Raw genomic sequence first — 12,939 nt, 5'->3', positions numbered from 1 at the left:
AAGTGAGAAGGAAAAGGGCAAATTTCAGGAGTGAGCCAGCGGTAAATCACACGGTGAAAGTTGGAGCTATCTCTACTAGCAAAAATGTGATTGACACAGAAGTGTCAGGCCTAGTGAGCACAGCAACTTATCTCCAGAAGGTCTTGTCCCCATGAAGCAGTTGCTGATACCCTACAGCTGTCTAAGTCCCCCTTTCTCCAGGGTTTGTTTTCCAAGCAATCGAGGCCTGTGACTTGTACATTGCCAATTGCTCTTCCACCCTTTGCCTGCCTTTGGTTCAGGCAGACAAGAGGGAGGGGAGCTTGTTGCAGCAGGAGGAGGAGACACCCATGACACTTCACCAGCCTGACTCATCTCTGACTCTTGGCCTCTCTCCTTCCACCTCCTGCTTCAGCTTCTGCCTCTGATTCAGAACTTCTCTCTGTTACATACTTTCCCAGCTCACTAAGGCCTGTTACCTCCTCAGCTTCCAACACCTCCCCTTCCCAGTCTTCTCCCTCTGACCACTCATCATTGTCCCACCACCACTCTCTGGGCTCTGAGTCTTCGTCCCTTGGTGGTTCCCCAGCTATTTTCTCCCACTGTACCTCTCCAACCAGGAAAATTAGAAAACATGAAAAATTGTGGATATTGAGGGACTGTACCTCAGTACAGAGCTTACTTTTTCACTTCATTTTTTAGCAAAGATGTTATACAATTGTAATAGTATACAACACTGCTACATTATGTTGAACCAAGAAAAATAACTTGTGTAACTTACTGCACAATGGAAAGCTGTGTTAGCACTTTCCAAGGCAAAACTAGATATTTCAATCACATCAGTGATTAGTAGATATCAACTTAGATTGGAACCGACATTGTGGAAGATAAGATTTTACCCTTTGTCCCCACCATGGGTCACCTGCGCAGCTGTTATCTGCCCCAAGAGAGTGCCAATGGCAGCTTCCCTCCTGCAAATAACAGCTCCCCCCTCCCTGGTGGAAGCAATCAAGATAAAAACCATGTCAGAGGCAGTGGGTTACATCCCTTCTCTCCCCACACTGTGGTCCTGATCTGTAGCCTGCCCTCCAAACCATCTGTTTTTCCAAAGAGAAAACTATCCCACAACTGCCAATTGCAATTGTTGGTCACCCCATCTAGTTTGGCCCTTTGGTAAGGAAGAGCTGTGGCTAGAAAGAGCTGCATGGATCAATCAACTTCATATAGTGTCAATATGCTGTATAATTAGCATATTTTGAAAGAGAAAGCATGTATTATGTTTTTTTTTTTGTTTTTTTTTGCTTTTTGGTTTATTACACTAGATGGCAATCCCAGAGAGAGTTGTCCCAGCTGTCTTTCAAACCTGCCTGTCCTATACACTTATAGCCAAACTTGCTCCTAATTGGAACCAAGCTGGTCATCTCTTGATACAAGGTATTTATTCTGAACCTTTGACAATCACAGCCCTATGTAGTGTTATATATTTGCTCTATTCTGCATATATTGCCAATTTGCTAGCTTTAGATCTTCTTTTGTCAAGTAATTCTGAGGGTATTTTTAAGTGTTACTTTAGAAAATGCTTATAATACCCATGCATAGTTGCACATTCCTTCTGATATAGACAGTCATGTCCCCTAGTACTAACTAGTTTGGGAGAGTTGAGAAAAAGGAATAAAGTTCCTATGGGACACTGACTGAATAGCATTGAGCTAAACTGCATAGCATGACTAGAACAATAATTTTTGTTCATATTTCATCAGACCACACACTGCTTGTTCACTACTGGAACTCCTGCCAAATGGTATTTGACATGACAGTTGTGCATTAACAGGTTCTAAGAAGATAAAGCACAACTCAGAGAAATAAAACATATTCACTTCCATACAAAATCCTATGTAAGAAAGGCCTAGACAAGTTTGTCAGCTTGTTTGAATTGCCATGACTCCATTCGAGATACAGTGTTTTTCATTCAGTGGGGATCAATTGCACAGCCTAGCCAGTGCCTCCTCAATTGCCTGCCCCACTCCCTAGCCATGCCATAGCCTTTTGGTGGGAGCAATGCCTGCACCAACTCCTTGTAAGCTGATAAAGATGGCCAGGAGACAGAGAAAAGGTAAGGATAGTTCCGACCCCACCCCCAAAGGACCAGAGGAGGGGCTGAAGGTAATTAAAAAGTGAGATAAAAGGTTTTGTGACTGGTGTCCTTAGCCCTTTCTGAAAATCGAAAATGTGTCCCTTGGTCCAAAAGGTTTGACAACCCCTGATTTATTAGACTCTGGATCAGCAAATTCTTTCTAAAATTTGGAAGTTGAGCTATAGTACCTCCAGATCAAGTGTCTGTGCTTAGCTTGGGGAAAGCTAAGTTATGGAACTCCTTGCCACAATAAAAATGCTGTGACAAAAAATTTCCTAAAATGGATTAGATATCAGTGGAAAATGATATCCATAATTGCCAACTGGTTATGTCAAACTCTGCTTCCATTTAGCACCATTTTCTTACTGGCTTTGCCCCTGCACCACCATTCTGTGTCTTGTGGGTCTCAGTAATTTCTAGTAATCTCAAGTGGACCCTGGGGGTGAAATGTTTGAGAACCCAAGCTTTATACTGCACAAGGAATCCATTTTGAGGCAGCCTTAGACTAGAGAAACCAGATCCTTTCCAAAATACTGATTTGTAAAGGCTTTATAAAGGCAGCAGGCATATTTGTTTTATAATATGTACCAATTCCATTTGTTAAGGGAAAGATTTTCTGTCACAAAGGGGAAAGCAAAATGCAGTTGGTAAGTACAATATTGATTGAAGAAAATATATGTTGCCCTCTCAGGACCTGAAATTATTTTGGTGATATGTGTACTCATGTCAGTGTGGTTGAAATATAATGGAATCATTTGTGGAAATATAATGGAATCCAGGTACAGAGGATCACCAGCTGAACCTCTACTATGTTTGCTTTGTTGGAAGCTGATGAAGATATCATTCGGTGGAATGCTATATCAAGCTATTGCAAATGTTCAGGCTGCACAAGCATATCAGCTTGCCAGATGGAACAATCCCTCTCCCCTCCCGCCACACACTGAGGGTTCTATCAACCCTCCCTTGAGCCAATTTTGGGGGGCTGAGGAGGGGAGAAAGCCCCATTGGGCATGCTGAAGCCCTTGCTGGTGGGTTTTATTAGGTGAATCCTGTCGTGTATCTTTAAAAGCCTGGCAGATTATGCATATACTTCCCATTGTCAAGTGGCAATTAGAGGCCAATAAGATGACTGCACATAACGTGTGCATGAAAGGCAGTTGTCAACATACAGTGATGATAGGAATGCCTATATTATGTCACTCCCCAACACAAGGCACAAGTACACTACCAGGAAAAACCTAGAGTGCTCCTCCACTGCTACTAATTCTGTGACCTTTAGGAGATCAACAATTCATGTCTGGAACCATAAGCACTATGGTTTTCCTCAAGCATGGGTTCAAATTCCCTTATAGTTCAAACAACTGTAGCTGCTGCAAACAACCCTTTTGCCAGGAAAAGTGCTAGGGCTACACACAGAGAAAAGGCGGGGTGGCTATTTGCTACGTGCTTAAGCTCTTGGATTTGCCAGATCCCTATAGTGTACATTGTTGGTTGGAAACTTCGTTTAAAATTAAGCACAATATTTTTGCCTATATGTACATGTGGGGAAAAGACACAATTATGCTGAATATTATGAATTTTATTTTAGTTATGGACATCAATGTATCAGAGACTCAGCTCTGCATTAGTGTTGAAGTTTTCACAGTACGTCTGCCACCACCTGAGGTACAGGAGTAAATCAATGTTTTCTACTTGCATTTTAACTAGGCCTGCAAGTCTGCATCCTATTGGGGGTTTATTTATTATTCATGACACTTTCCCCTTCCTTATCCTACGCCTTCTCCAAATCTGCTCCAGAGGGTTGGAGAATCTGCAGAACAGATTTAGGGAGTGTGCAGGATGGGGAGTCCCATTCTGAAAAGAGAAATATTTGTGCTAGTGAGACTATTGCTTAGTGCTGTGTTGGTTATAAGCCAATGTACTCATGAAACTTTGATTTCATAATAAGTAGATGAATGCTGTATAGGTTTTTATGGTACCTTAATTATTTTAATGCATAATACTTACTTGCCTTATATGTTTGCAGATACTTTGAAAAATTACATTATTGATTTTTTTTATTCTCAGCTTGAAGAATTTAATATTTCAGCAAACATCTTAAAGAGATTTGACAGTGATGATAATGCTATCATTCAAAAATACTCTATTTTAAGTAACTGGTGCTATGTTTTGCCAAGGTATGTTTTTATATTTCAACAAGAAAATGCTAATGAGATGAACAACACATCTCCTGCAATATGAATTAGTAATTATGACTATTTTGGAAATTGATTACTCAAGGGGAAAAAACATTTCATGACCATGTGGACTTCTCATAAGTGTTCACACAAATTCAACTGGCATATTCATTTTTTTTTTGGAAAAGGAATTTTTCAAAGTCTATATTTTTAATTTTTTGCATACAATTTTTACTCTTTACACATTTCTATAGGAAAATCCATTCTATCTATTCTCCCTGTATCAAACTGTAGGTGATATCGTATCTGCAGATAAATTTGCATTTCTGTATGGGAGACTGTCGAAAATGTCAAAGCTTTGTAACAGATACAATTTTACTGTTAAATTATAAACAAAGAGTGACAGTTCAGTTTCTGATCTACTTCCTGTAAAATAGGGGAATTGTTTCACTAGCCAAGTTAAGTTACAATGCTGTAAATCACTCACTGGTGTGGGTGGACTGTAGGATCATCCAGCACAATTCATATCTGTCATGAAAGTAACTATGTTTTCTATCTCATTATATGGTATGGAATTACTATTTTTTAGTTTTCTTTCCTTACTTCTGCACAGCATGAAAATGGGTCAGATCATAAGCATTAGCCACATAATTCCACCCGATTCTCCATTCCAGTCATATAGTGATTTGCAGCTGCACTGGAAAAATCTGGTAAGTGAATGCAAATACACAATTTGTTCAATGTTGACTATTTTATATAGCAAGTTCTTAACCTCCTTGTATTTATGTATATATTTTATCTTCAGTATGGCTATATTCTGCCGGAGGATCCTGGGATTTATTGCAACGTTTACTTCAAACTGATAGGGGAGCAACTCTTCACATATCTTTTATATACTTTAAATTTATGTATTAATCTGTTTCTCCTTTTTGGCACCTACCTAAGATCATGGGCCAAACCTGCCATAAACAAAGTTTCATCAAGCTCGGTAGTTAAAATAATCAAGTAGTTCCATAGTAAATGAAAGTGTCATAATATAACATAAGCCCTTTTTAAGTCTCTTTGATTTTAGTGAGAACATAAAACACTCTTTAAAAGGCTATTTCCCATTCAGCATTTGTTCAGTGCAAATAATAGTTTCACCACTTTGAGTACACATAATTTCATCTTCTTTGAGTTATAAATCATTTTTAAATGGTCACAAACACGTAATCAAAATTCTACACCAAAAAGCTAAACCCTGCAATCTAAATTCTGTACAAATTTAGATTTTTTTCTTGTTTTGCATAATTTATCCTGGTTTTTCTATTCATTGGGAGGGGGAAGGAGGTATGAAGGACACTGGAGTATTATCCCGACTATTAGAACATTTTACCTAGCTTCTGATATTTCAGCAGACAGAATCCATACAGTTGTAAAAACATGCTTGAAAAAAGCATAATGGCCAAAGTGTCATTGGTGCTAACTGCCAAGTGATTCCATTCTTCACAATTCTTGCTAAGGTACAGATATAGCATGGCCTTAATCAAGGAAAATTTCCCAGTGAAAGCCTTGTTGCAATAAACAGGAGCTGGAAAGTGGCACTTGTGTGCAGCTTCCATTCATTTCAGTAGACCTTGGCAAGAGAACATCCTGGTAGATTGTACCCCCTGTCTTTATCATACACATTGCACAAGGAATGAAGCAACAACTTCTCTATGTATATTTCTCGAACAATTTCTTTCAGTCCTTAACACCAACTCAGATATCCTTTCAGTTGCATCCGAAGTCAGCCAGTGCAGTACTTTCCTAGAGTAGATTTAGAAGGTGTTCTAAGTGCTTTTGTTGCTGATCTGAAGACTGTCATTCCACACATTTGTGGGCTTCCTCTTAAAATGATAAGTAAAGCATTATATGCCACCAAAGATCTTACCCAATCATCTGTACAGGTAAAGGCTATTTAAATATTCCTGTTGAAATTCCTGGATGTATTGTTAATGGATCTTGGGAATAGTTTTAGAAACTTTGGAAGACAGCTACTGTACTTTGGTTTTTGCCATTGTGGCACATAGAAGCCATCTCTTTCTGCTTTTATAACAGTGGGATAATATATGAAGTGGCTGAAGTGAGAGGGCGAACAACTAAAGCAGAAACAGCATTCACATGGAAACGAAAGCAGCCCACATAATTTTTACTGTGACAACCAGAGATGTGATTGTTGCTCTTGTTGCTGGCATGATAACTGCAAATAGTTATGTGTCTAAAATGATTCCAGGTCTTCCTAGTTAGAATCTCGGATTATTATGAGCAGTTTCCCACTTATTTGTGGGAAATAGCTAGTAATAACTTCAGAAACTAATCATTGTGCTATTTATATGATATCCTCCCCCAACATGACAGGACACCCAGGAGTCTTAAACTATGCAGTTTATTTGATTTGATGCCTCGCATGCTTGCTTGTTTTTTTACTTCATCCACATGATGTTGTCCTCATTCAAGCAGTGGCCCACACTTCCCATCCCAAGTAATTCAGATTTTCCCCAAAAATTGTTGTATACAAAACCTGTTAATGATACACAATGTATTTCAAATTACTCTGTGGTTTCTCGGTTTTTAGAAAGTTAGCTCCAAACCAGCCAATCTCACTGGAAAAAGGAACTGCAAGGTAACTTTGACTCAAGAAATTCCAAAAAAAGGCATGCTCAGTCCTTCAGCATGTGCTATAGAAAATAGCCACAAGATGGAGCTTAAAGTCAACCAACCGAAAACAGATATTTTTACTAATCTCAGTTTACTAGCAGAAGACAAGAACATTGGGGCACCAGGAAAAAAAGTGTATAGTAGGACACAAGAAAAAACTTCAGAAGAATCTGCAGGAATGCTAAACTCAAATGTATCTTTCAAAACGTCAAATAATACTTTAAGAAATTATTCTACCAGAATCATACCCATCTTTAAAGGAAAGCTGTTGCAGATGGATAAGCAGACCACAAAGGCCACCCATGAAAAGAAAAGGCAGACTGCTTCTAAAGTAATGAACATAGCTGCTAAATTGGCTGTATTCAAGCCTAGTACAGATCAAGTTAACAAATTGTTGCGTGATGCATCATTAAAAAATATTACAAACGGAAGTGCTCTTCAGATACAGACTGGAAAAGCCAATGTTAAGTCTACTAAACTTGCATTAAAAGAGAAAAATGAGAATTATGGACACTTGGCAAATTATGCTTTAGCTAATGGAGCAGTTTTAGATAAGGATTCAAGTAAATTCAAAACCATAAGACTAAATTCCTCATTGAAATCACCTAGTGACCTTGCAGTGCATCATGTATCAGTTGTCCATCAGCATCTGAATACACCTTCAAATTTCAGAACAAGCCAGAGTATCCTGACCACTGAGTCAAAGAAATCCCATCCCTATATGTCTCACTCAGATGTTGATGAGGGAAATCCCAGAATATTTCACAATCAAATACAAAGCTCAACTGAAGAAGAGAAAATGAATGCTTACCGTTTATGCAGCTCAGTACACAGTAGGGCCAAACAAGGAGATCAGAAAGAATCACTAGGAATATCCCATCAAGATACCATTAAGACTTCTAGTCATCATCTGCATCACCTACAGGTACACCAAGCAATAAAGGTATTTAATCCATTTCAGCATAGGAGTTTCCTCATACTGCTGATTCATACAAATACAGCATAGAAAGAAGGGGGGGTCATTTTGTGTCAAATTTCAGGGATATATCTTAGGTATTGATTGTGCCACCCAAGCTTAGCCATCAGTTTCTTACAAATACCTTCTTTCCCTATCTGAATATTAGGTGCTTAGTTCAGGCTGTGTGTGCTTGCTATATGGCCTGTGGGAATCATATGGGTTTAATTAGCACTGCTGAGCCCAACAGAAAAGAAAACAAATCTGTGCAGATGTGTCTTTAGGAAAGGATGTTTAACTTGTGGTCCTCCACTGATGTTTCTGGACCACAACCCACATCATCCTTGACTGTTACCTATGCTTGCTGGGATGATGGGAGTTGGAGTCAATAACATCTGGAGGGCAACACAGTTTAGCTACTTCTGCCTTACAAAATAATTTGAACACCATACTGATACTGCATGGTTAAAACTAAGGCCTCAACCTGATCAGTGCCTAGATGAGAAAGTGCCTGGGAGTTTTTCACTGTGCTTTTTGAAGGGTAAGTGAGAATACCCTTATTATTTATTTTGATGCTGGTCTTTTTCTACCAAACAAATGAATAACATTTTTTCATTAACTTCAGTAAGAGTTTTATTGGGTTGCACTGCATAGATTACAATTTGACCAAAGCGAGGTCAGCTCATATTGTCTTTGACATTAGCATGACACTCTTAAAAGAGAATTAAACGCATTACAAAATGTACATTTAAAATGTATATTAAATGGCATGATCAGACTTTAAGTGGAGTTCTGTAAAATTCAAAGCCTTCTTATACTCAGGGCTAGCACTGAACATGTAAACTACCTTGCCAAAGGCATCTGCTTTCTTTCCAGCTTTCTTCTCATTCCTTTTATTTATTTTAACAAAAATTATATACGGCACCACTTTGTTTGTAGTAAAACTTGGAGCGGTTTACAAGAAATATGATCAATAAGAGCAGTTAAAAACAAGTAAAAAGAATTAAAGTTAACAGTAAAAAAGATTAACATTTTTCGACAGAATGTACTGTAAGGATAAAGCGTGTTCTCCTTCCTAGAGAGCACGTGTTGCGGTTGGGGCATTATACATATTTTTTAAAGTTCCATTTCCAGGGACATTTGTAACCATGTATGATTGTAAATTAATGGCTGAATAATTTTTTTTTTTTAAGATACCAAAGACAAACAAGTCATCCCATTGCAAAGATACAAACTCAATTCAGATTTTGTCAAAAATGGAAACACACTTGACATCTGCATCAAACAGAAGTGGAAAAAGACAGCAGTTAAAGGTTTAGTAATAGCATTTATAGGCATGTTAGTGCAAGAACATGGAGAGGGAAATTTGCCATAGATACTGGAAAGCACGATATTAAGAACAAGAAATGTTTATATGTGGGGTTTTGTTTTTTTAGCAAATTAATTTATTCTAGAATATCATTCATACTTCCCAGTCCCATATTCTGATTCTCCATTATGTGGTAATTTTGACTGAAATATTTGCTTGTTTATAGTAAAAATCTTTCAATTCCATGGCCTAGAACAATGTGACTGGTTTTGATTTTAACTTAATCAAAACATTTAGAATGATATCTTAGATATTTTGCTAATCACATGTCATATGCTTACTACTTCAACATTTCAGCATAAAAATATGTAATAGGTAGGGATGACATTTGTTAGGGTAGCTCTTGGCTGAATGCAATTCAGTTCAAAGTATTTTGATTTTCTTAATTGTAAATGTAATTTGCTTTAATGCTTTAACATGTTGGCAGGAAAAACAAGTGAGTTACTCAAAGCCAAAGAAACGAAGAACCAGTAAGCTATCAAACTAGAATAAGTATTTAGAGATGAAAGAAAGAAAAAACTGGTATGTAAGCACTAAATTGTACTTTCTTTTATTATAACCCTTCCTATGATCATAGCTATTGCTGAAATAAATATCACATAAGATTTTTTATGTTGTTGTTGTTCAGTCGTTCAGTCGTGTCCGACTCTTCGTGACCCCATGGACCAGAGCACGCCAGGCACACCTATCCTTCACTGCCTCTCGCAGTTTGGCCAAACTCATGTTAGTAGCTTCAAGAACACTGTCCAACCATCTCATCCTCTGTCGTCCCCTTCTCCTTGTGCCCTCCATCTTTCCCAACATCAGGGTCTTTCTAGGGAGTCTTCTCTTCTCATGAGGTGGCCAAAGTACTGGAGCCTCAACTTCAGGATCTGTCCTTCTAGTGAGCACTCAGGGCTGATTTCTTTGAGAATGGATAGGTTTGATCTTCTTGCAGTCCATGGGACTCTCAAGAGTCTCCTCCAGCACCATAATTCAAAAGCATCAATTCTTCGGCGATCAGCCTTCTTTATGGTCCAGCTCTCACTTCCGTACATTACTACTGGGAAAACCATAGCTTTAACTATACGGACCTTTGTCGGCAAGGTGATGTCTTTGCTTTTTAAGATGCTGTCTAGGTTTGTCATTGCTTTTCTCCCAAGAAGCAGGCGTCTTCTAATTTCGTGACTGCTGTCACCATCTGCAGTGATCATGGAACCCAAGAAAGTGAAATCTCTCACTGCCTCCATTTCTTCCCCTTCTATTGGCCAGGAGGTGATGGGACCAGTGGCCGTGATCTTAGTTTTTTTGATGTTGAGCTTCAGACCATATTTTGCGCTCTCCTCTTTCACCCTCATTAAAATGTTCTTCAATTCCTCCTCACTTTCTGCCATCAAGGTTGTATCATCAGCATATCTGAGGTTGTTGATATTTTTTCCGGCAATCTTAATTCCGGTTTGGATTTATTCAGTCCAGCCTTTCGCATGATGAATTCTGCATATAAGTTAAATAAGCAGGGAGACAATATACAGCCTTGTCGTACTCCTTTCCCAATTTTGAACCAATCAGTTGTTCCATATCCAGTTCTAACTGTAGCTTCTTGTCCCAAATAGAGATTTCTCAGGAGACAAATGAGGTGATCCGGCACTCCCATTTCTTTAAGAACTTGCCATAGTTTGCTGTACTTTTTAATGTACTACTAGATTTCTACTTATATGGTGCTCCTCAGCTATTTTGCACTTCTTACTACAAGCCAAGAATTGTATTTCCTTGTTTTCAAGCATTCCTAGTACTTTTCTTTTGTTAGAGTGCAAAGACCCATCTCTACACAGATGTGCAAATAAATCTAATATGACAAAAGCCCAGAAATACCAAAAAGCCCCCTGTGCAGCACACAAATTTACCTTCTTTCCACTGGAAAATGCATGGTCAGAGGTTGGGTGGGGGCAGGGAGGGATCTGGGTTGCTTACGCAAAGCCATGAGCAGGATATTCAAAATGGCAATGTTACACAAAATGCAAAACAAAAGTAAACAGATGTGTGGTCCTTTTAGAACAATATGTGTTGGTTACAAGGAAAATATAGATATACAAAAGGAGAATTCCTGGATGTCAAGATCCAAGGTTGGGGCAACTATTCTTTGGCGAGAGAACCCCAACAGAAGTTTAAAATCACAAAATATGCAGCAAAGTAAAGCATGGAAATATAAACTGTTAGACCTTTAAAACATGGCCTTATAAGTTCCTTCCAAAGTTCCCATCTTCCTGTAGCATAGAAAATGAGTTTGAAAATGGTTTACTTACAAATTCTCCAAAGGTCAGGTTCATGTGCATTTCCATGCATCAGTCAGAAAACAAAGGCAGTAAAACTTAGATTGGTTACAGTGGTGAAATTATTGGCATAGGAACACAAAAAATGGTTTGTAAGAGCCATGTAGTCTGAGTTGCAGCAACCAGCTCAAAACCCCTTCACACATTGAGCTTCTCAGGTAGACTGAAGGGGGAAAATAGGTTTGATTACCCTCCTCCCAATGTAAGAAGGAGTGGCCTAGCTAAGCCTGACAGGAGAGCTTACTCTATGGCATTAATCCCTTCATGCTTTAATTAGACTTATGTGAGGCTGGTTATCCCACAATATGTGGGAACAGCAACCAAACCAGAGGGCTAGAGTATGGTGCAGATGAGCCCTCTCACCCTCAGAGGCTCATGAGCTATATTGGAATTGAGTTATCTGTGTTTTAACTCCTAAACTCTCTTTGTTTTTTGTAAGCTGCAGTTTTTGTGTATGTGTTATGCAATATGAAGCATTGTATGGCTATGTGAGACTATGTTTAGAAATAGTGTTTGCTTAGGGGTAGTATGAAACACACAAAACATTCTTGGCACTGCCTAACTAGTTGCTATTTTCAAAACAAAATAAAAAATAAAAAAAATCCTTCCAGTAGCACCTTAGAGACCAACTAAGTTTGTTCTTGGTATGAGTTTTCGTGTGTGCATGCACATGAAAGCTCATACCAAGAACAAATTTAGTTGGTCTCTTAGGTGCTACTGGAAGGAATTTTTTTTATTTTTTATTTTGTTTTGACTATGGCAGACCAACACGGCTACCTACCTGTAACTAGTTGCTATTTTGATTGTTTTAATCAACTTTTGAAGATTTTTTCTCTCTTTGCCACCATATCTTTATGATAGTTCTAAATTGCAAAGAGCAGGACAACATAGTTATATTATGTATTTTATTTTTCCACAGCTGTGAAAGCAAGGTTATGTGATTGTATAAAAAAATCAAATTGCAAAAGACTTTGTTCAGAAGATGTGGAATAGTCAACCTAGTTGATTTTTACCTGTTTTAAAACTGCTCCATTAATAAGGTTTGTTTCATCTGAAAAAGTGGTTTTAAAAATGTCTGCATTGTGATATTCGTTCCTTTTGTATCACATGTAAGTCTCATATGTGTCTAATTTTGATTGATATATGTGGTAATAAATGTTGCAATGCACATCTCCACTATAGATTATTTTGAAATGATTTTCTATTGTATAAATGCATTTTCTCATGTATATGTTGCATTTAATTACACAGAGCCAGCATAACATTGCATATTAAGGCTCATTCTCATTAAATAAATAAATAAATTTAAAAGACAGCTTTCATAGTTGTTATAAATG

General features: G+C 38.1%; 1 protein-coding gene across 2 annotated transcripts in view; it reads left to right on the top strand.

Moving 5' to 3' along the window:
- The window catches only part of C7H18orf63 (chromosome 7 C18orf63 homolog), a 15,991-nt gene extending 3,322 nt beyond the window's left edge, over window positions 1–12,669 (top strand). The window contains exons 4-14 of one of the 2 annotated variants that reach the window (XM_033154804.1): window positions 1,302–1,413; window positions 2,719–2,760; window positions 3,702–3,778; window positions 4,181–4,290; window positions 4,904–5,000; window positions 5,096–5,172; window positions 6,035–6,218; window positions 6,887–6,934; window positions 9,118–9,237; window positions 9,721–9,815; window positions 12,522–12,669. In XM_033154804.1, coding sequence (XP_033010695.1) covers window positions 1,302–1,413; window positions 2,719–2,760; window positions 3,702–3,778; window positions 4,181–4,290; window positions 4,904–5,000; window positions 5,096–5,172; window positions 6,035–6,218; window positions 6,887–6,934; window positions 9,118–9,237; window positions 9,721–9,780 — 927 coding nt within the window. In that variant the 3' untranslated portion in view covers window positions 9,781–9,815; window positions 12,522–12,669. Of the gene's footprint in view, window positions 1–1,301; window positions 1,414–2,718; window positions 2,761–3,701; window positions 3,779–4,180; window positions 4,291–4,903; window positions 5,001–5,095; window positions 5,173–6,034; window positions 6,219–6,886; window positions 6,935–9,117; window positions 9,238–9,720; window positions 9,820–12,521 lie in introns of both variants that reach the window. The other variant, XM_033154803.1, reaches the window with a different exon arrangement.
- Window positions 12,670–12,939: the final 270 nt, after the last annotated feature.

This window comes from Lacerta agilis, chromosome 7 (assembly GCF_009819535.1).
Source record: "Lacerta agilis isolate rLacAgi1 chromosome 7, rLacAgi1.pri, whole genome shotgun sequence".
Taxonomy (NCBI): domain Eukaryota; kingdom Metazoa; phylum Chordata; class Lepidosauria; order Squamata; family Lacertidae; genus Lacerta; species Lacerta agilis.
The sequence above is the reverse complement of the archived record's forward strand: the minus strand, read 5'-3'. Positions and strand labels throughout refer to the sequence as shown.